Raw genomic sequence first — 23,927 nt, forward strand, 5'->3', positions numbered from 1 at the left:
CTGAGATCACATCAGACCCCATAGGTTAAGGGTTCAATCCTACAAGACTGCTCCCCACTCTTACTTCAACCACCAATCGCAAGCCCAGGTTGTTACCCCTGCTTCTGATTAATCCACTATAGATCCGTGGGCCCTATAACCTCCTCCTCAGGTTTGATTAATTTGCTAGAGCAGCTCAGAGAAGTCAGAAGAACATTTTATGTACTGATGGCCAATTTGTTATAAGGGATATTACAGGATACAGCTTGCTGAACAGATGAAGAGATGCATAGGACAGGGTATGTGGGAAGGCACGTGGACCTTCTGTGCCCTGTCTAGAAGCACCATGATCCTGGCATCTCCAACCTGATGTTCACCAACCGGGAAAGCTCTCTGAACCCTCTCCTTTTGGGTTTTTATGGATATTTCATTACATAGGTGTGGTTGACTAAATCATTTGCTGTTGATGATTGAACTCAATTTGCAGTCCCTCTCCTCTCCCTGGAGGTCAGGGGGTGGGACTGAAAAATTCCAACCCACTGGGCTGCCTGGGTGGCTCAGTCGGTTGAGCGGCTGACTTCAGCTCAGGTCATGGATCTCGAGGTCCGTGGGTTCGAGCCCCGCGTTGGGCTCTGTGCTGAGAGCTTGGAGCCTGGAGCCTGTTTTGGATTCTGTGTCTCCCTCTCTCTCAGCCCCTCCCGTGATCACGCTCTGTCTCTCCATCTCTCAGAAATAAATAAATGTTAAAAAAAAATTTTTTTTTTAAAAAAGAAAAATTCCAACCCAGTATCACATGATTGGTTCTCCTGACAACCAGCACTCCCCACCCCCATCTTTAGGGGATTTCTATAAGTCACCTCACAAACTCAGTTGTAGTTGAAAAGGGCTTGTTATGAATACAAGGCATCCATTTGTCTTGGATGGCTCTTAAGTGACTTCAGGACAGAAGATAAGAGACCAAACATTTTAACAAAAGATCCTCCCATTTCTCTTATTACTCAGAAAATTCCAAGGGTTTTGGGAGCTCTGTACCAGAAACAAGGGCAAATATGCAAATATGTATACATACAAATACACATACATGCATTTAAAATCCAGGGGCACCTGGGTGGCTCAGTCACTGAAGCATTTGACTCTTGATTTCGGCTCAGGCCATGATCTCACCGTTGTGGGATACAGCCCAGAGTTGGGCTCTACACTGACTTCAAGGAGCTTGCTTGGGATTCTCTCTTTCCCTCTGTCTCTGCCTCTCCCCTGTTCTCTCTCTCAAAATAAATAAACTTTAAAACTAAATGAATAAGTAAATACATAATTATAATAAACAGAATCCAAAATGTGTTTATTGGGATAGTTTCCCACTCATCTTAATTCAGGGTGCTTTCGGTGCTCCTTCAGGTTTGGGCACGGCTAAGACAGTGGTGATTTTAACCTGTCCTGGGTATTTCACATCCATGAAGTAGGAACCAGGCACTTCCTGTTTCCTCTTCTCTTCTGGAGAGGGATGAAGGAGATCTTTTGTAAGAGGTATGTTCTTGTGGGAAAGTCATCACTGTTGGAAAATATATTTATTGTAAATCACAATATCACACGTCCCCCAACATAGGTGGCCATCATACAGTCCCATTAAGGGTCTGAATAAAATTTAAAAGGTGAAGGAAAGGAGAATTTGCTTTCCCGACTGAGACTGGAACTACCTCACTGTCTCGCCTGGGTTCCAGCCTGCTCACTGACAGTCATGGGACTTCTCAGCCTCCATAATCACACGATCCAGTTCCTTATTAAAAAATTGCACATACATGGGGTGCTTGGGTGGCTCAGTTGGTTGAGTGTCCGACTTCAGCTCGGGTCATGATCTCACAGCTCGTGAGTTTGAGCCCCACCGTCAGGCTCTGTGTTGACAGCTCAGAGCCTGGAGCCTGTTTGGATTCTGTGTCTCCCTCTCTCTCTGCCCCTCTCTTCCTCGTGCTCTGTTTCTCTCTCTCTCTCTCAAAAATAATAAACATTGAAAAAAATTTTTTTTAAAATGCACCTGGCTGGTTCAGTCAGTAGAGCATGTGACTCTTGATCTCAGGGTCGTAAGTTCAAGCCACATGTTAGGCATGGAAACTACCATACAAAAAAAAAAAAAAAAAAAAGAACGAAAGAAATGCATGCAAGATCTCAGGCCTGGCCATAGACCTTCATTAAAAAAAAAAAAGAAAGAAAGAAATCATATGCATATGCTCCCATTGGGTTCTGTCTCTCCAGAGAACCCTGATCAATACACAGGTCAGTTATTCCAAAAACAAAAACAAAAACAAAAATATAAGAGAATTGTATGGGAAACAATTCCAACTTCCAACAACACAAAGCTAAGAACTACAACAAATCTGAAGGTATTAAGTCTTTATTTTTCATCTTTTAGTATGCAGTTATTTGAATCACTTCTCTACCAGTTGCTAAAATTACTCATTTAAGGAAAGTTAAGTCTGCTGCATCTAAATACAGAACCCACATAACCCTTTACCCTCTTTCCAACTCTTGGTATGAAAATATTTTAAATATTTATCATTTAGTTTTATATATGTATTTTAATATTTTATTATATTGCCTGCATCCTTCATGTTTATCTACTACTGTGTTTTCTTTCATAGACAGCAATTTCATGAATCAGGGATTGACAAGTTATGGTCCATGGCCTGTTTTGTATGGCCAAGCTAGGAATGGCTTTTACATTTTAAATGCTTTTTTTTTAAGTTTATTTATTTTCAAGAGAGAGGGTGGTGAAGGGACAGAGAAAAAAGAAGAGAGAGAATCCCAAGCAGGTTCCATACTGGCAGCTCGGAGCCCAGCTCGGGGCTTGAACCCACGAACTGCAAGATCATGACCTGAGCAGAAACCAAGAGTCGGTCACTTAACTGACTGAGCCACCCAGGTGTCCCCATTTTAAATGCTTTTTAACAAATCAAAAGAATAATGTTTTGTGACATGTGGAAATCATATGAAAGTCAAATTTCAGTGTCCATAAATATGTTTGTAGGAACACAGTCACATCTATTCATTTACACATGATCTATGGCCACTTTTGCACTATGATGGGACATTAAGTAGCTTCAACAAAGACTATATGGACCTGCAAAGCCTAAAATATTTACAGTATAACTGTTTACAGGAAAAGTTTGCTGACCTCTGTCCTAGATAGCAAAAGGATGCTTGTTTTGTTTCTTTTGCGTATTAACTGGCCTTTCTTTTTTTCTTTTTTTTTTAGTGTTTATTTATTTATTTTGAAAGAGAGAGAGAGAGAGAGAGAGGTAGAGTATGAACAGGGGAGGGGCAGAGAGAGAGAGAGGGAGACAGAGAATCCAAAGCAGGTTCTATGCTGACAGCATAGAGCCCAATGCGGGGCTCCAATCCATGAGACGTGAGATCATGTCCTGAGCTGAAGTTGGATACTTAACTGACTAAGCCATCCAGGCACCTCACCCCCCCACCTTTCTAATGAAGGTAATAATTCACATATGCCACTAGCATAGGTTTTGACTAAGTCACTCAAAAGCTACTAGATAGGAAAACGTTTTACTAAGCTATTTTATAGTCTTTACAAGTCTAGTTCACAGGGTGTGCATAATAAATGTTTATCATGGGGCGCCTGAGTGGCTCCGTCGGTTAAGCGAACGACTCTTGACTTCAGCTCAGGTCATGAGCTCATGGTTGTGGGATTGAGTCCCACATCGGGCTCTGCATGGAGCCTGCTCTCTCTCTCTCTCAAAAATAAATAAACAAACATTTAAAAAATTTAAGTGTTTGTCAGATAAATTAGTAAGTAAATAACTTGTGGATCTGATAGCCTGGGCCTCAGCAAGGAGCTACAGACATACTTAGGCCTGCTGCACATTTGCACGGAGCCCAAAGACACATCCTTCAAGAAGCAGTTCCATATCTGATATTACAGCTATTTCGCAACAGATTTATAGGACATTAAAGTCAGGGGCGGGGGAGACATCATGTTAACTGGAGACAGTCTCATAAAATAATAGGTCTAGAAGGGCAACATTTCATACAGCTGCTGACTTTAAGCAGGACTGTGTTTGGATCATTCCCAAAAGATAAACTTGCTCTTTAATAATAATAATAATTATCCGGAGACACTTTATAACTTCTTGCAGTTAAATATTTCAGAATGTCACAACCAAACTCTTAAAAATTACTTCCTATTCTTCAGCCTAATTCTTCATGCTTTAACATAAGCATATTTTCGAGGCCATTCATTCAATAACTTCATAAATAGCATTTGCCATGAAGTTTTACAGTTGTGTCTCCCTTTTCCTGGTCACCTTATTTCTCAGTTTGGGGGCAGTGCTTGGTATATTTTTATGTGTTGAAATGTTATCACCACTTCTGGCATTCCTGGTACTCATAATGATGGGGATCAATAAACTGTGGTAGTAAGAATATTAGATTTGGAGTCTAAAAATCAAATGTGAGGAGCTCCTGGGTGGCTCAGTCAGCTAAGTGTCCGACTTCGGCTCAGGTCATGATCTCACAGTTCCGTGAGTTTGAGCCCCATGTCGGGCTCTGTGCTGACAGCTCGGAGCCTGGAGCCTGTTTCCAATTCTGTGTCTCCCTCTCTCTCTGTCCCACCCCTGCTTGTGCTCTGTCTCTCTTTCAAAAAGGAATAAACATTAAAAAAACAAAATCAAATGTGAGTTCCGGCTTAGGATGCTGCCCACAGGGGTGCCTAGATGGCTCAGTTGGTTGAACATCCCACTCTTGATTTTGGCTTAGGTCATGATCCCAGGGGCCTGAAATTGGGCTCCACGTCAGGCATTGCACTGAGCATGGAGCCCGCTTAAGATTCACTCTTTCTCAGGGCGCCTGGGTGGCTCAGTTGGTTAAGCATCCAACTTCGGCTCAGGTCATGCTCTCACACTTCACGAGTTTGAGCCCTACAGCAGGCTCTCTGCTGTCAGCACAGAGCGTGCTTTGGATTCTCTGTCCCCCTCACTCTCTGCCTCTCCCCTGCTCATGTTTTCTCTCTCTCTCTCAAAGAAAAAAAAATTGCAAAAAAATTTTCTCTCTCTTTTCCCCGCTCACTCTTTCTCAAAAAAAAAAAAAAAAGCAAGAAAAAAAAAGATGTTGCCTACAATATAGCGGATGCTTGGTGAATATTTGCTCTCTTTTGTCTTTGTCTCTGTGAAGCTGGATAATTTACAGTCTCTGTGAGCAGCAATTTTCTTATCTATGATATGGTAGATATGGAAATCATAGGAGAGGTTTCTTGAAACACTAAGCCTATGAAGCATTATATAAATTGCAAATTATTATAAGTAAATGAGAATTCAAAATATAAGAAAAACTGTGAGTGGCAGTACAAGTTCAAAAGTCAGAGACTCAACATTGGACATTGTCTTTTCCCCATCCACCACCAGATTTTGAACTCAGAGAGATCGTTTACTTGATAAACACAGACCTCAGGGTCCATACCGTAGGCCAGTTTCTCTTCATTTAGGTCAATGTGACCCTTCAGCAGTAACCCCTCAGTGAATTCTGAGGGTCCTGACTTGTGCCGAAATTTGCCTTGGAGGTTTTTCAGAACAAAGATTTTTCTTTAGTGTGCCTCATTAGAAGTAATAATGAATTGTCGATCAAATATTGCAAATTAATTTGCCCAATGGTGTAAAGAATATACATAGATTTTTTCTAAACAGGCTTTTTTTTTTTTTTTTTTTTTTTCCCAATCAGAGGTTAAGAGAGCAGCACAGCTCTGGCTGTTTTATACTAGAATGTGCAGACTGAGGGGGAAAGCTCATTTAAATACATATTGATTATTTCAATTCTCAGGAAAAAAATTTTGTTTTAAGTATTGTAAATACACATCTATCTATCCATCTACCTATTTATTTATTTTAAAGATTTTATTTATTTCTAAGTAATCTCTACCACCAACGTGGGGCTTGAACTCACAGCCCTGAGATCAAGAGTCACACACTCTTCCGACTGAGCCAGCCAGGTGCCCCTATAAATATACTTTCGTGATTCCTTTTCATAAAGGGGCCCATGGTTTTGTTCTAAAAGTAAACCTGACACTTTGTTTTGTTTCTATTTCTCTTGTGTGTGAGGGCAATATTTTGGCTGCTCAGCAAGGTCATTACCCAGTTTGCTTTGGTAACATGAAAGCAGCCATAGATGATATGGAAATTTGGGCAGGACTGTGATCCCATGAAACTTTGCTTAAACAAATGACCAGTCTATAAGCTCTAGTTTTCTGACTCCTCTTCTATACAAATAAGTAAAGACCACCAGAAACAGCTCACTTTTACCCAGAAGAGTAGCAGTACTCGAGTCCTGTCCCTGGGCTGTATCAGATCTCCAGCTTTCTGTCATAATGTAATCCCCAGGAAATCTGATAGCCTGCTATCACATAGGACTTTATACTGGCCCTCCACATTAGTGACGTAAAGATTGGAACAAGTGAGGATTGCAAGTATGCTTTATGATTCTTTTGTTTTTAAGTTTGTTTATTTTTGAGAGAGAGGGAGAGAGAGGGCAGGGTGGGGAGCAGAGGGAGAGAGAGAGAGAGAGAGAGAGAGAGAGAGAAAGAGAGAATCCATGCAGGTTCCATGTTGTCAGCATGGAGCCTGACACAGGGGCTCAAACTCATAGACCAAACCAAGAGATCATGACCTGAGCAGAAATCAAGAGTCAGACACTTAACCAACTGGGCCACCCTGGCACCCTCGCTTTATGATTTTTAAGGCATGTTCTTAAGGCATAAGAAGAAAAGCTCCCAAGAAGTTCAGGGCTTGCCAATTTGGTCAACTGCTTAGGAATCCAATAGCTCAAGGCCTGTCAAGTTACCGATTGGAAAGGTTAAATTTCTATAACTTGCATCCCCTACTGCTAAGAAACAATTCCTGTCTCATCCTGTGTACAGTCTCAGAAAATTACCTGACTACCGTGGAGGGTAATGAATCCAATATTATTTGTTGGTACTTAGTACCATTTCCATTCCCTTTATACTCTCCCTTTCAACAGAGGAGCTGGATGAATGAGGACTACATTTCCCACAGCCCCTTGCCGGAAGGGTTCCCAGGACAGTTTAGATTGGGCCAATGAGATGTACACATGTGTGAGTTACAAGGCGTGAAGGGTTATAAGTTATAAGGCAGAAGAGAAGTAGAAGCCATTCCTCTTTCTCCTGCAGTGGTGGTGGAAATGTGAGCCTAAGATAGGACTTTCTGCAGGCACTTCCTGTGGTGTCTAAATGGGGTGTCTCTCAATTGGATTGGGGGCCCCCAAATGTGGGGTGACGATTGCGCGGAAGCTGGATGCACAGGAGGTGAAAGAATTCACCTGAGGCAGATCAAAGGAAATAGAAGTTTACCGAATACACTGCAAGGGCGCCTCGGGCAGGACTGCAGAGGAGAGGCTATGCACCAGGAGACAGTTTAGGGAGGGTGCTGGTTTTAAAGTAGGAAGATGAGGAGGTAAGGCCAGGTATGGAATCTCCCTTTTTTGGTAACTGTGCCTGGTTGTAAGTAGCCCTTTGGTCAGGTAGGGTCTATAGATATTTTAAGGTGTATTCCGCCCGGGGTTTGCTGTGGGCCCTTTCTACATTTCCATTGCTCAAGGCTGTTTGCCTAAGGGGGCCTCTGCATTTCCCTTCCTGCTTTTCAGCCCAGGGCTGCAAGGCAACCATGATCACTGATTGCCATCTCTTGGATTTTTCTGATTTGTGCATGAAAGCAAGAAGTTTCAGATTCAGTTTTAGTAAATCTGGCAGCTGGGGGCAGCTGCCTAACTTTCACTCATTAAGCCCTTTCGAAAGTTTAAAGTACCTGTTTCTCCGTATTAAATGCCTTTAGTGTTAAATATTTACATTGGTTTCTACTTTCTTCTTTTTAAAAAAAAATTTTTTTAACGTTTATTTATTTTTGAGAGACACACAGAGACAGAGCATGTGCAGGAGAGCGGCAGAGAGAGACACATGCACAGAATCCGAAGCAGGCTCCAGGCTGAGCTGTCCGCAGAGCCTGACACGGGGTTCAAACCCACAAACCCCGAGATCATGACCTGAGACGAAGCTGTACGCTTAACCAACTGAGCCACCAGGCGCCCCAGTTTCTGCTTCCTTGACTGAGCTTTGACTGCATACAGAAACAGGACCTAATTCATTTTTGCAGTTTCTATAATGTTCAAAAAAATCCGTTGATGAAGTGCCACAGGATGACTGAGTAGATCCATTGCGCACATATTCTAATAATTTTGTCATGAAGCCCTTTGCGACAACATTGTATTTGTTATAATCGTGTGGATCATTACTGTTTGTGTCTAAACCTCAAGCAAATGAGTCTTCCTAAGGGATTAGTAGAGCGTATTATCACTCCCTGCCATCTGTCTGTCTGATAGGAAGAAATAAACAAGATATTAGTTGAGATAAACAGTTTTTGCTGGTTTAATATCATATACAATTTGATCCTGTGTTCTGGGGCTACTTAGGCACCATCTCTTAGTAAATAACTTCAAGAGCACAGGTAATAGTAAAACATAAAATAATCAGAAAGTGGTATGCTTTGATTACTTGTTATCCTGTTTTTTTTGTTTTGTTTTTTTTCAACAGTTTACTGACATATAATTCACATACCATACAATTCATCCATTTAAGGTGCACAGTTCAATGGTTTCTTTGTATAGTTACAGAGTTGTGCAACCATCACCACAATCTAATTTTAGAACATTTTCAACATTCCAAAAAGAAACTCTGGGACACTGCGTCCCATGGGATTAATGAAATTAAGACCAATGGGAAATTTAAAGCTTGTTTTTCAAAGACCTGTGTCTCCCTAATCAGCTATTGTTTCTTTTCAGACCCTGCTAAACAGACCACTAGCCATCTCCACAGTGGCCTGGACTGACACAAATGAAGGTCAGTGATAGGGTTCCGGCCCATGAACACGCATTCCTTACCTGAGATAATGAGCCCAAGACCCCATCCAGTTTGTACCAGCTCTTAGAGCACGCCCACAGCCCCTCCCCTTGTCCTGCACATGACCTCCTGCTGTCAGATGCGAAAATTTGCCTTAATGTTAAGTCTCCACCCTAAAATGAACATGGGATGTGTGTTACATATATGTTTGTTCAATGCACATGCTCTGTCTTTCCTCATCAACAATTATACATTTTCCTGCCCTTTTCTTCAATATGTATATAATCTCAACCCAACCCCTATGATTATAAAAGCTTATTCTAATCTCAGTTGGATGAGACAGATTTGAGCCACCTTTCTGTCTCATTTAGCTGCTGCTTGAATAACCCTTTCTCTTGCTTCATACTCAATGTCTCAGTGATTGGCTTTGCTGTGTGTCCTTGGGCTCAGTTACACCTGTGACTATTCCAGTCATCTCCCCCTCCCCTCCAGTCCTGGGAAACCACAAATCTACTTTCTGTTTCCATGGACATGCCTATTCTGGACATTCCTAATTTCTTCCTGTCCACACCAATGTTTGTTATTATCTTTTTGATTAGAGCCATCCTAGTGGGTATGAAGTACCTCAATGTGATTTTGATTTGCATTTCCTTAATGGCTAATGATGTCGAGGATCTTTTCGTGTGCTTTTTGGCCATTTGGACATCTTTGGTAAAATATTCAAATCGTTAATGAGTCTTTAATTTGGTTATTTTTTTAAAAAGTATTATTGAGTTAAAGGAGTTTAAAAAAAATGTATTCTACATAGAAATCTCTAACCAGATATATGATTGCAAATATTTTGTCCCATCGGATGGACTGTACTTTCACTTTCTTAGTAGTGTCCTTTGAAGCATGAAACTTTTAAATTTTGATGCAGTCCAGTTTAACTACTTTTTAATTTTTGTCATTTGTGCTTCTGGTATCATATTTAAGAAACAATTGCTGGGGCGCCTGGGTGGCTCAGTTGGTTGAGCATCCGACTTCGGCTCAGGTCATGATCTCATGGTTCGTGGGTTAGAGCCCTGCGTCGGGCTCTGTGCTGAGTGCTTAGAGCCTGGAGCCTGCTTTGGATTGTGTCCCCCTCTCTCTCTGCCCCTCCCCTTCTCGTGCTCTGTCTCTCTGTCTCTCAAAAGTGAATAAACATTAATTTTTTTTTTTAAAAAAAGAAAGAATTGCTAACTCAAGACAAAAAGATTGATTCCTGTGTTTTCTTCTAAGAACTTTGTATTTACCATCATTTTTAATGTAATTTAACTATAAGTTTCTATAATTTAATTTTTAAAATATCTATTTATTTATTTTGAGAGAAAGAGAGTGAGCATGAGCATCAAAGGGGCAGAGAAAGAGACAGACAGACAATCCCAAGTATGCTGCACATTCAGCGCAGAGCCCGATGTGGGGCTCAGCCTCACAACTGTGAGATCATGACCTGAGCCAAAATCAAGAGTCGGACTTTTAACTGACTGAGCCCCTTAGGCACCACTCCATAATTTAATTTTTAATCACAGCTGGTCTTATTCACCAGGTCTCAGTTCTAGAAGTTTAACTGGCTCTTGCAATCTGGTTTGAACCAGCTCTAGTACACCATTGGTACCAAGAATGTACAGGGCTGGGTGGACCTAGAATAAAAACAAGCTAAAACTCTGACATCAGGACCAATAGGGGAAAGAAGCCACTGGTCACTCACCCAGGAAGGCACTGGGCAGGGGTGCCCAGGGGAATCTAACCTCACTCTGAAATTTGGTCTTTCTAATGGCCAGTAGAAAACTAATCTAAGGCTAATCCCATGAGGGTCTCAGGTGTGGTTCCAGAAACACCAGTAAGAATGGTATTCCTTTGGACTAAATCAGAAGATACGTTGGGGGACTGGTGGTGGCAGCATTAGATTGGCTTTTATTCTATACCACTTGAGATATTAGGGCATAGGGAAATGGGTTCCAACTTAGAGAAAGAGCACTGGTAGGAAATAAATGTGGTAGTGTCTCAAGTCATTAGATGTAACTCAGAGAAAGCTCCCATAGTCTGTCATTGGACAGATCACCAGGCTATACAGAGTGTGAAAGCAAAGCCAAATGATACTAAATACTCTGGACTAGACCTATTGACTAGTAAAGAATATTAAAACTTGAAAGAGACACTGAGAATACCAGATTTCAGAGTTAGCAAGAACACAGGATTGAAGGATATCGGGTTCTGATCGAATATCATTTGAGACACTCTGAATGACTCTCTCCTCAGAACACCTTCTCCTTGATCCCTGCTGCCAAAAACAACTAGAAATACTGGATAAACTATGTAAAAATATTTCTAAATGTTTCATGGAATTCACAGAACAGTCAGGGATCTAAGGAAACAAACAAACAAACAAACAAAAAAGAAGAAGGAAAAGAGTCCTGAAAGTATGTGATCTGTAAAGCTGATTTTCACCCTAATGATCAACCTAAGGGACTTATGAGTGTACATTTTGCAAATTACATGGTATGCAGAGGACAGCAGATACTGTCAAGGAGCTATGCAAAATCACTGCACAGATCTGAGATTCTAATGAATAACACTACCAGTGTTAAGTAAGAATGAGTAAGAAATACAACTACCTGGGGCACCTGAATAACTCGGTCAGTTGAGTGGTCAACTCTTGATTTTGGCTCAGGTCCTGACATTGCAGCTGTGGGACTGAGCCCAACATGGGACTCTGTGCTGGGTGTCGAGCCTGCTTGGGATTCTCTCTCTCCCTCTCTCTCTGCCCCACTCCTCTCTCTCTCTCTCTCTCTCAAAATTAGTAAACATTAAATTTTTTTTTTTTAAAAAGAATACCTCTACCTTAAAGAAGAAGATCTTGCAAAATTATCTGTCTCAAACTTTGCCCTGGTAGAATGGGGAAAAAATTCCCTGAGACGTTTTAACCTTAAGCAAATCCATATGTGGGTTTGAAGCCATATTCAAGCTCCCAGTGTGTGGGGTTGCCAGATCTACCAAATAAAAATAGAAGATGGCCAGTTAAACTTGAATTTCAAGTAACCAATGAGTAATTTTTTACTACAAGCATGTCCCAAATATTGCACTGAAAAAAGAGTGTGTAGAAATGAATGGTGGTGAGCCTTGAATGCATACTGAACTTGTCCTTAATTTGGTAGGTAATCTTAACTGTATGAGAGGCCTGCCTCAAATGCTCATCACAGATAGCAATCTGGCTTTCAAAGTCCAAGCTCTTAAACCATTCCACTATGCCACCTATGGACAATGATGCCTATGTATGAGACCCAGTGATTTTTTGGCAAAATATTAGGCACTTGATAAATTTTTGACTATTAGAAAAATTTCAGCATTGCTGATGATTTCTGAGGTGCAACTGTAGAAGCACCTGGCTGGCTGGAGCATGTGACTCTTTATCTCAGAGGGTCTTGAGTTCAAGTCCCGTTTGGGAGTAGAATTTACTTTAACCAAGAGGGTGGGGGGGGGGACTGGGATGGAAAAGAAGTGCAATGTAAACACTTAGGAAGTACAAGTGAAGGGTAAACCCAATACAGTGAGGGCTTTTGGGGAGCAGATACCTTGCCTTTACACTTTGTTTTTAAAACCCTGTAGAACAATGTGATATACTACTAAGAAAAGTCATAAAAATCAAACAAGTTTTTCTTAACTTGGTAAATTTATTTTTGATGTATGCATCAAGAAAATAATACAAATGAAAGGGGAATAAAAAACTGTAAGGATATTTGTAAGTGCATTCTACTAGAAGCCAACATTGTCAAAATGATCAAGATTTAGGGACTAGTCAAATAAATGATGGCAGAATACAACAAAGCATCATAATATAGTGCAAATTAGGCTACATATAAAAAATACCTATTTGAAATAGATTTTGGAAAATATATTAGAGGAAAAGGTGGCATAAACTATTATATATTGTTTAGTTACATGTAGAAATTGTGTCTAGAAAATGTACTGTGTTACCACAATGTGATAAAGATTGAAAGTGTCAGAAGACCTTGGGTATTGACACCTTGTGATGAGGGGAGTTTTGCATTTTTGCTGATTATAATTATTTTGTCTTTCTTTTTAAAAAATTTTTTTTCTAATGTTTATTTATTTTTGAGAGAGAGAGACAGATCACAAGTGGGGGAGGAGCAGAGAGAGAGGGAGACACAGAATCTGAAACAGGCTCCAGGCTCTGAGCTGTCAACACAGAGCCCGACGCAGGGCTTGAACTCACAAACTGTGAGATCATGACCTGAGCCGAAGCCAGACGCTCAACGGACTGAGCCACCCAGGCGCCCCATGTGTTTCTTTTATTACATAGCCAGGCCAACAGAAATTAAAAGATATTCTTTGATTTGAAAACACTCAATATTTAAGCAAAGAGCGGTTAGGTAGTGAATATATTCATATAGATGACTATCACTAAGGAAATCTTTTACATAGTAAACGAGAATGGATTCAAGTTTCCTCCATCTCTGATTCTATTTCTTTCTAGGACTTTTGAACTTTTTCTATTTTTCTCCCTCTTGTTAAATCATCTAATTCATACATGATTCAAAGAAAACCACATAATATAATCGTCAATTATATTCTGATGGGCAAATAAGATTAGTCTTGCCAGTGTCATCTTGTGCAATATTGTTTTAAATATCAATTTCACAACTAAAAAATGGGGAATACTTATGCCAAGCAAGCTATGAGGTTACTAAATTTGGAAAGGTGTGAAATCTTTCATTAATATCCCATCAATCTAGTCTGTTACTATTTCCCTGAAAAAGAATTGTAGCACGCAGTTAAAATGGACAATGAGAAATTTAAATATAAACTACACCAACACTTTCTAGCACATTAAGAGGACATTGAAACCAACAAATAGTAAAAAAACAGCCCTGGTAGGAGGGCACCTGTTGGGATGAGCACTGGGTGTTGTATGGAAACCAATTTGACATTAAATTATATTTAATATAAAAACAAAAAACAAAAAAAGCCCTTGTGACTCACAAAGTGGAATTTGACACAGCTCATTTCAGTATTCAGCAAATCTTACCAGAAAGTAACAATAACAAATCGTTGATGCACAATGGTCTATTGGAAAGTAGATAGTTTACATGGTGTATATGATACAAAAAATAGCTAAGAAAGCATGTGGTTTTGAGCTAAATCGTATAGAATAAACTATCAACTGAGAAACAAATCCCCAGCACTAATCAAATTCAGGAAGCCTAATTAGAGCTGTTAAGCCTAATCTCTCAATCTGGCATGTGACCAAATGTGGTCAGAAGCACTAACTGCTTTAGTGCATAAAAATAGAGATCATCTCAAGACCAACAATATAAGAACATTATTATCTCTAAATAATGATACAAACTAGCATATTCCTCATAATAAGTAAATGATCCCCTTTTGTTTGAAGAAAAAGAATCATGTTCTTGATGAATATATTCTTAGTGATTGTCTTATTTTTACCCAGAAAGGAAGGAATGTAGTAAGTATGTAATGATTCAAGAAGCTGATGAAATATATTAAAAAAAAAAAAAGATTCAGATTATAATCACAAAGATGATGAAAGTGTTCCATCCACTCTCCCTGGATGTTCTCAAACAAACCCATAGTTTCAATGAACACTTGTACATCTATAAAACTTCTAAATCACCAGGGTTCTTCCTTCAGTGTCTTCTCCTTCCAGCAAATGAGTCCACCACCTATTTCCATCAAGAAAACTGACATCTTTAGAGAGTAGTTCCCTTAAACAACCCCATCCAAAAATGTAACAATTTATCTATCCTACTAATCCCTCCTACTCCTCTTACCTAAGATCAACACCATCATCATGTTCTGACGTTATACCCCCAATATTACTCCACCAGTTTTTCTCCTTTACCTCTCTACTAATTCATTTCCATAGACATTTTTTTTTAAGATTTTATTTTTAAGTAATCTCTACACCCAACGTGGGGCTCGAACTCACAACCCTGAGATCAAGAATTGCATGCTCTACTGACTGAGTTCCGCGGACATTTAGATGGAACCCAGTTGAATGGCACTCCCACCCCTCAAGAGCTACTGAAACTGCTCAAATTCACCAGAAGTCCAATCACCATGCACCATTGCTGCAAATTCTTAGGTGCTTACAACCATAGGACCTCCCAGCTGCTAACCACAGGAGTTCTTGCATGCTCTATGTTCCTCAGTCTTCTCTTTGGTTTTCACAGCAAAATCACTCACACCTAAAATTGGTGAATTTAATTACTGGCTTTATTCAAGATGCCCGAGGAATGAGGAGAAGGGTAACATTACCCAGTGCACACTTCCTGTCATCTTGCTTGCTCAACTTGTCCCTCTCTCTCACTTCTCATCCTCTTCATTCTGTACTGCTCTGGGAACACCAATCTCACACCACTTCTAATGCGCCAACCAATCAATTTTCTCTTTCTCCACATTATTGTTTGCTAAGTTTTGCCATTGATCGTCTTGCAATCTCTTAAATCTAGCACTCTCATTTCATTTCTGGGCCAACACCTTAGTTTAGGTTTCTGCCCCTCATGCTTTGATGACTAAAGCATCCCAGTGAACTAACTAGACTCAGGGCTTTGACTCTCTGCCTTCTTCAATAAATCCTGCACAGACCGGAAAGATATGTCTTTCTAAAGCCATCCTTTATCATGTCACTTCCAAGGTCAGAGGTCTTTAGCAAATCCCAATTCTTATATAATAAAAGTCCCAATTGCTTATCCTGGCATTTAAGACCTTCTACAATCTGGTCCCAACCTAATTTTCCAGCCTTATCTCCCAGTCCTCTGCCACTTGAACCAGTCGAACTGGTAGACCCTCTTTTGTGTCTACTTGCACAGTCCTGCCTTCCAGCTTGGAATGTGTTACCCCCATGCTCCAGCTTTCTTCATCCACTCATTTTCAGTGATTTCTTAAATAAATGTTATACTCAAACATATTACCTCCTCTGCCAAGCCTTCCTTGGCTCTCTCAGCCCATGGAAACCTTTACCCTTTGGTCACATTATCTCATTTCTCTTGATCTGTTTTAGGGTGAAAATTGCCTCTGTTAGGGACTGAGGGGTTTCCTGGGACATGGGACTTTCAGTGCTAAAACGGAACAGTTCTGGGCTAACCGGGACAGTTGGTCACTCTACCTGTAATGCAGGTGGTAAGGGTTCACGGGCAGGAAGGGAAGGCAGTGCCTTTTGTGGGTACCTACTGTGGAAATTCAGATATTAGGGCTGTCCACAAAAAACTCAAGGGAAGGAAAAGGAAGGTGAATGAGGACACTTACTGGCCCTAAGGATACGCCAAGTGGGGCAGAGACCTTCCGATAAACACATAGCCAAAGAGAGATCCGTTTCTGCAGTTCCTTGCACTATACGTATGTATACACACACATAAATTAAATATAAATAAGTAAGTTAATTAATTTTGAAGGAATCAAGAAAAGCAGAAAAGAGCAAGGGTGAATACAAAGATACCGTCCAAGTAAAGGAGTTTTAATAAGGAGCTAAGTGGGTGGCAAAAGTACAAATCTTAGAACTAAGAGGAGTATTTAGACAGGTATACAACCTTCTCTTTTTATTGTTACCTTGGAAACAGAATAGGAGCTATTCAGTACTAGGAGAAATAAATAAAACCCAAAAGTTAAGGTCAGACTTTCTGATGCTAAATTGAAATCCAAGGTGGGTTAGAAAGGTTTGCTAAAATGGCAACAGATCAGCCAGTCAGAGAATTGTGTCAGAGATTTGTAATATGCACTTTGGATCTGTTATAGAAGAATATTCAGATCTGTTATAGAAGAAAGCTGTTATAATTGTTTCTTTTGTTATAGAAGAGAAGAGGGAATGAATGAACTAAGATGTATTACATATAGACCAATAGTAGGTGAAGCAAGTACATGTTAAATGTAGATACATATTAAGAGGGATGGAAAGACCAAGAAGTATCCAATAATCATGACGCATTGGATGTACACGAGGCACTGTGGGCAGGAGTACTTGTCTCTGCCTCTTTCCAGTAGAGCAAGTATGTGTCAGCAGCTTTAGGGAAACTTCCAAGTTTGGGCCCCCTTGCTTGAAGCTCAGTACTTATCCTTACAACACACATAAGCAGGGAGAGCTGCTGGAGCAGCAGAGAGAGTCAGGATGAATGAGTATCGCATACTCCAGGACCCACATTTATATAAAGATTTAAAATTCAGCCATTGAGGGGCGCCTGGGTGGCGCAGTCGGTTAAGCGTCCGACTTCAGCCAGGTCACGATCTCGCGGTCCCTGAGTTCGAGCCCCGCGTCAGGCTCTGGGCTGATGGCTCAGAGCCTGGAGCCTGTTTCCGATTCTGTGTCTCCCTCTCTCTCTGCCCCTCCCCCGTTCATGCTCTGTCTCTCTCTGTCCCAAAAATAAATAAACGTTGAAAAAAAAAAATTTAAAAAAAAAAAAAATAAAAAAAAAATAAAAAAAAATAAAATTCAGCCATTGAAACAAAAGCAAGAGACAAAAAACAATAAATAAAATAAAATTCAGCCTTGAAATTACGGTATACAAGAATATTTAAGGATATGAGAAATTCATCACAACATTTTGGAAGGAAAAAAGTAGGTTACAAGGCCAGATGCCACATCATTCTTTTTTTATAAAATATATACTATAGCACGTGTGTGTGCGCACATGTGTGTACGTATGTCTGTTTCTAAGGAGATATACTTCTGCTTGATGTATTATAGATAATTTTGAAAGTTATTCCATGAGTTTTTCTGAATTTAAAAATTGTATAAAACAACACAGGTTACTTACATAAGTTAGAAATTAGAGATTTGAAGCCAGACGTATTTAAAATAATTTAAAATATTGCATTTGAATATTTAATATTTTCAGACCTTTTAACTGTGTCTGGCTACTGAAATAAATCTATTATTAAATGGGTGCAGTGAGTTTTTTTTTAAGGTTTATTTATTTATTTAGAGAGAGAGAGCGTGCACACACACAAGGGGGGGGGGCGCAGAGAGAGAAAGAGGGAGAGAAAAGAATCCCAAGCCGGCTCCATGCTTTTAGCAGAGAGACTGATTTAGGGCTCAGTTCCACCAACCATGAGATCATGACCTGAGCCGAAATCAAGAGTCAGATGCTTAACTGACTGAGCCACCCAGGTGCTCCAAAACAGTGATTTCTTAAATAAATGTTATACTCACACATTAAAGCATAAATGTTTTGGGGTGCCTGGATGGCTTAGTTGGTTTGAGTTCAAGCCCTGGGTCAGGCTCTGTGCTGACAGTACAGAATCAGCTTGGGATTCTCTCTCCCTCTCTCTCTGCCCCTTCCCTGTTTGTGCATGCTCTCTCTCTCTGTCTTAAAATAAACCAATATACTGTTTTTTTCTTTAAAAAAAGCATACGTATTTTATAGTTAAACACGTATTTCTTGTCTAACAAAATAAAAGGTCATCCTGAGTTGCCTTGGGGGACCAAGGGTTCCAGTTGACTTTCACTGATACTTGACTATGTCTTTCTGAATTGCATGACTTCATTTTCCTTGATAACCATTTGTAGGTGTAGTTTATTGGGAGGACCAAAGAACCTTCTAGGACAAAAACTAAAACGGTAACAACTGTTTTGGTAGAAATGCATTGGGACAGGACCACAGCACAGAAGAGAATCGAGGGACCTGAAGAGGGAACTCACCATGTGGAATGGAGTTGGCTGCATGAATGAGTCAATTCAGTAGTAGGCCCCGAGGGGTGGTCAGAGGGGGTGCTGGCACAGGAGTGTTGTTGCAGCTTAACCGGAATCTTTCCAATACAGTCATCTTGGCACTGTACGTTGTCCTCAGGGGAGAAAAAGACTGTGTGTGAATTGCTAAAAGATAAATTGAGACAGATTCAATTTTTAACAATTATTTGAGCAAAAATTGATTTGAAACTGGTAGCATCCAACCTAGCAGACAGAAAAGAGCTCTGGGGAGCTGTACAAAATGAAAGACTGTTATAGGCAGAAGGGAGGGGAAAGAAAGAAGTTATACTAGGACCAAAAACTGGATGGACTATTGCAAGGTTACTTTCCTTTGGGTGATGGTGGGGGTCTATCAGGCAGATTCCCTAACTAATGCTGATCAGGCAACTCCTGACTGACTGGTTTAAGGTTCCATTTCTAGGACAGTTGAAACTATTATAAGTCTTGGTGTGGTGACGGAGGGCTTAGCATAAGTGAGAGCTGTTTGGGGCCTGTTGTCTTGTTTTTCACAAAAGGAACATGCTATCTCAATGAATTCTCTAACTCTCAGAGGTCCAAGCAATCTTGTGTGTCCCCCTATCCACTGTTAACAACCGAATAAATGTAAAGATCAACTTTACTTTATTCAATGATTCATGAATAGGGGCAGCATACCATCTAGCAAATACAAAGGAGCTCCGAAGACCTGAACAAAATGTGAAACTTTTATAGGCAAAAGGGGGCAGGGAAAAGGAAAGGGCAGACTGTTATCTTTCTTTGGGGGCTGGAAAGGGGCAACAGGTAGATTACCTCACTAGAGCTGACCAGGAATTTCCAGATTTACTTGTTTAAGATTACAGTGCTGGGAAAAGTTGAAACTGTAATTAGATGAGGTATCCATCAAGACCCGGTTTACTGACGTGAGACTTAGCATAAGTGACTCCATTTTGGATCTGTTGTCTTTGGCTGTCTCTCTCAACATCACCAAGCAGAATGTAATGCATGGGGGGAAGAATCAGTCTTTTCATTTGCAAGAGATTGTGACCATGAGGACTGTTACCATGTGGCCAGGTGAACCACCAATCAGCAAATGTCTGGTGAGGATAGAAGGCTTCCTGGAAAAGAGACTGAACCAGAAGGGCTCAGTGAGGCAAAGGCTGGGGAAGGATGGCAGCCTGGAAGATTCATTAGCGATGTCAGACACCATTTAGAACCCCAAAGGTATTTTGGAGGTATTTCATCAGGGGCTAGAGTTCTGCAGGGGCAGCAATTAACAGTCAGATGTTAATGTTAATGTCAGCTATTTTTTTAGCCTCAGGTTGGCGAAGCTTTAGAACATTATTACTTAGGGGGGTGCCTGGGTGTCTCAGTCGGTTAAGCGTCTGACTTCAGCCCAGGTCATGATCCCACGCTTTGTGGGTTTGAGCCCCGTGTCAGGCTCTGTGCTGACAGTTTGGAGCCTGGAGCCTGCTTTGGATTCTGTATCTCCCTCTCTCTCTGCCCCTCCTTTGCTTGCACTCTGTCTCCTGAAAATAAATAAATATTAAATAAATTTTGTTTTAAATAAAAAAGAACATTATTACTTACGATACTGTTTCTTTTTTATGAAACTTATTTGGGTGTGTTGTTTTCTTTTTTTCACAAATCTGACTGCTTAAGCAGATCTGATGCTTATAAAAGTTTCATTCAACAATACATTGAATAACCTCTATGCACTTGTAAATATAGACTTTGTCTCTGCCTTCAGGTGGTGACCAGGAAATGTTTGGTAAATAAGGGTTATTTAGTAGGGTTCCTTATGCAGGTAAGAATTACTCTTCTCTTCTGGTATGACTCTCCCCCTCTTCCTGAAAAGGGGAAAATCTTTACAAATGGAAATGTATGTCATCTTCACAAACTGACACTTACCCTGCTTTTCATAGAAAGGGGGAAGGCAGAGTTCTTTCATTGCAGTTTCTCAATTGCCCCCAGTCCCAAATCTTAATGTCAGAGTGACATATTTTGGGGTGGCATATTCTTATCCCCTTCAATAGCAGTGTGGATTGTTTTTTCTGTTTGTTTTTGCAGCTTTTAGTGTATAACTTATTGCAGATACTCGGGTTTCTTTCTCTGTTATTAGGTGATGAGCTCCTTAAAAAAAGATGTCTTGGGGCGCCTGGGTGGCGCAGTCGGTTGGGCGTCCGACTTCAGCCAGGTCACGATCTCGCGGTCCGGGAGTTCGAGCCCCGCGTCGGGCTCTGGGCTGATGGCTCAGAGCCTGGAGCCTGTTTCCGATTCTGTGTCTCCCTCTCTCTCTGCCCCTCCCCCGTTCATGCTCTGTCTCTCTCTGTCCCCAAAATAAATAAGCGTTGAAAAAAAAAAATTTAAAAAAAAAAAAAAAAGATGTCTTATTCACCTGCACAACCTCAGGACAGGGGAATCCGTCAGGCCTCTCTAATCAGCCCATGATTGTTATGAGTGTGCAAATCAAATACTCAACTTGCTACAATAACTTTAGAATGAGAGTAACGAGCTTTATTACTTCCTGTGTATGATCTTTATGTCAATTATTGTGGTTGTACCAAGGTCTTCTTTGCTTCCATTCCCATTCTAGGACGCATTTAAGATAAGTCAAGTGGTATCCGCAAAACAGGCTACATTAATTTAAGGGGTGCGTCTAATTTTTCTTAAATGCAGATTTCTTTGCACTTAAAAGTCCAGTAGAATTCTGCTCCAAGGTCAAAAGGCCTCCTCTCCCCCAATTAAGTAAATTGCTTTTTCCTCCCATTTTACCAATGCTTTAATCTACAAAAATCAGTTAGCCGGTTTCCATTTCCAGGCATAAAGCCATTGTTAAAAATTAGAGACTTTGCCACAATTTGACTTTTTTGTTTTTTAAAGCAAAGTCAATAACACATCTAATTATACAGATGGACATGGTCTCGTTCTTGTACATCTCGTTCTTTGCAAATATTTTGTAATCAGAACTGTTTTTGAAAGCTCTTTGCAAAACTAAACACATGGATCCTCAGAAGGCCACGGGCCACGGAATGCTTGGAGGCAGGTCCCAAACTCACCCTAATCCCAAAGCTTGGGGCGGGAAAGGCCGCGCCACGGGAAATAACCGAGGGCTGCCAAAGGCCGCAAGAGGCCGCCGGCTCGGGAGCGCAGACGGGGACGCAGCGCCGCGAGGCACAGCGGCGCCCCCAGATCTCCGCGGGCGCCGGTCGCGGCGGCCTCTCCGCCCTCCCCGAGCGGGGCCGGCGTCGCTCGCCCCAATCCGGGTACCACCAGGCGAATCGCCCGGCCCCTTCCGCCGCTGCCGGGCGCCGGGCCTGACCATGCGGCTCCCGCGGGCGCTGCGGCTCTGGGGGCTCGGCGTCTCCGCCGGCCTGGCCGCCGCGGCCCGAGCACCCGCCGCCCCCCGCCGTCGCCTCCTCCAGTCCCGGCCCCCCGTGCCGCCCGCGAGTCCCCGGCTCCGCCCCGGCCTCCGCCTCCGCCTCGCGCTCGGCCCAGGGCCGCAGCGCCGGGCCGCCGCCGCCGCCTGCCCGGACGCGCCGCCCCGACGCGCCGCCGCCATGGAGCGCCCCGGAGCCGGTGAGCCCGGGCTGCCGAGCGGGCCGGGTGGGCGGCCGGGGGCGTGGGCCCCGCTCATTGCCCGGCCTCGGGGAGGGCCGGGCCTCGCCGCCCCGCCGGCGCCACCAGCGCGGGGAGCGCGACCTCACGCCCGCCGCGCTCGGGGTCCCTTGTCGGTGCCAGTGGGACTCGGGGTCGCGCCGAGGCCCCCCGCGCAACCGGGTGTGCTGGCTGCTGCTTGGCACCCAGCGTTCCAGTGCAGGCGCTGTTGGTGTGGCGGGAGGCGAGGGGTGTGAACCTGCCCCAAGTTTCACTTTTGTTTCCCCCTTTCTGATCTTGTGACCTTCAGTTCAAATTTCAAGTCATCCCCTCCGCCCCCCCCCCACCGACGGTGTCTGTGTGGTCAACGAAACCCACAAAATCGCGGTTTTCCTTGTTTATCGCAGACATTAAAGACCCGAGCTATCCCGCTGTTTCACGTAGAATTTTATTCTAGGTGTGGAAATGACCTCTTTTAAACTGGCGCCAAATCTGTAGTAGGGCCCAGAATTCATTTCCAGTTGAAGTCCGCATTTCTTGTGAACTGAACTTTGTGGGTAGAGCGAGCGAAGGGTTGGACTTGGGGTGAAAGGGACCAAAAGCCAATCAGAGAAAAGACGCTCCCCGGCGGGATATTTGTAGTGTAAATGCATAAAAAGATATAAAGAGCGTTAAAATATGTTACATGACAGCCAGTAACTAATAGAAATTTGTGTACACATGTTATGGAAATAACCTTGTGGGTTGGTGCGGAGGGCGGGGCGAGTGGGTGGGGAATCGTCCGGGAGAAAGGAGACCCACACCCCGGGCGCCCTGCTTAGTGCGTGTCCTTGCAGTTCTGGATACTGATGGCGCATCTGGGCCTTTCCCTCAAACTGGCGAAGTTTAAGATGATCTTGGAGTTTACCAAGTAACGTTCCTTTTCACACAGTATTAACTTATTTTCTTCATTTCTTTCTAGTAATGGATTGTATTTTTGGTCTCTTTTTATGAAGAGGAAAGCAAAGCTGACTTGTGGATTATCACACAGCTCAACCCTTACCTAGATGTAGGATGCTACTATTTTTAGTAGCCACACCCGGACTAGCATGGATAGCAGTGACCCTTTCCATTGGGTCTTGGGGAATGTAACTAGCAGACTGAGTAGAAGAATCTTGTCTAATGAAATCACATTTTATTATCCAAGTAGGAAACTTGCCTTTTTTGTGGCAAAGGGCAAAACTGGCTATCCTTTTTCCCCTCTGTTGGCCTGTCTTTAATAAAGTCACTTGCTGAAGTGCACATATATTTGAATATTAGTGTATACTTACATATAGTTCGGTATGTACGCCTTAAATTTTTCTAAGAGTAATTTTTTATTTAAAATATTTGAATAGCAGAGGGGGGGAAATATAAATATATTGAGTATGGCTATGTCAGCATTTAGAAATGATTTATATTTCCTTTAGTCTTTGTCTGTATAGAACATACAATATTGTATTTGCTTTAAAAAATCAGTATTAGTAATGAACTTTTTTGGTTGTGCTAGTCTTCATAACCATTATTCTTGGTTGTCATTAGAGTGAGTATGCTTTATTCTCTGAAAAGTTGTTCCACTTTTTCTTTAAACAAAGCTGTGGTCTTTGTCAATATATGTGATAGACACAGATATGTTAGCGAGAAGAACATTTTTATAGCTCCTGATCTATTGCCAGAGTGTTTTTTGAAAGGATTCCCTCAGTTTACAGC

General features: G+C 41.8%; 2 protein-coding genes across 22 annotated transcripts in view; one reads left to right on the forward strand and one right to left on the reverse strand.

The window, feature by feature from the left end:
* The window catches only part of EPB41L2 (erythrocyte membrane protein band 4.1 like 2), a 261,971-nt gene extending 240,234 nt beyond the window's left edge, over positions 1–21,737 (reverse strand). For 3 of the 16 annotated variants that reach the window (XM_030316332.1, XM_030316347.1, XM_030316328.1), the window contains exons 1-2: positions 21,662–21,730; positions 18,579–18,721 (exon numbers count right to left, since the gene is read on the reverse strand). The gene's annotated coding sequence lies outside the window, so the exon portion shown is untranslated. Of the gene's footprint in view, positions 1–18,578; positions 18,740–21,661 lie in introns of those variants that run through there. The other 13 variants (XM_030316342.1, XM_030316334.1, XM_030316333.1 and 10 more) reach the window with 8 other exon arrangements.
* Positions 21,738–22,138: 401 nt separating this feature from the next.
* Positions 22,139–23,927, forward strand: part of AKAP7 (A-kinase anchoring protein 7) — a 158,542-nt gene continuing 156,753 nt past the window's right edge. For all 6 annotated transcript variants that reach the window (XM_030316349.1, XM_032593250.1, XM_030316350.1 and 3 more), the window contains exon 1: positions 22,139–22,181. In XM_030316349.1, coding sequence (XP_030172209.1) covers positions 22,163–22,181 — 19 coding nt within the window. In that variant the 5' untranslated portion in view covers positions 22,139–22,162. The remainder of the gene's footprint in view (positions 22,182–23,927) is intronic.

Source organism: Lynx canadensis, chromosome B2 (assembly GCF_007474595.2).
Source record: "Lynx canadensis isolate LIC74 chromosome B2, mLynCan4.pri.v2, whole genome shotgun sequence".
Lineage (NCBI taxonomy): Eukaryota > Metazoa > Chordata > Mammalia > Carnivora > Felidae > Lynx > Lynx canadensis.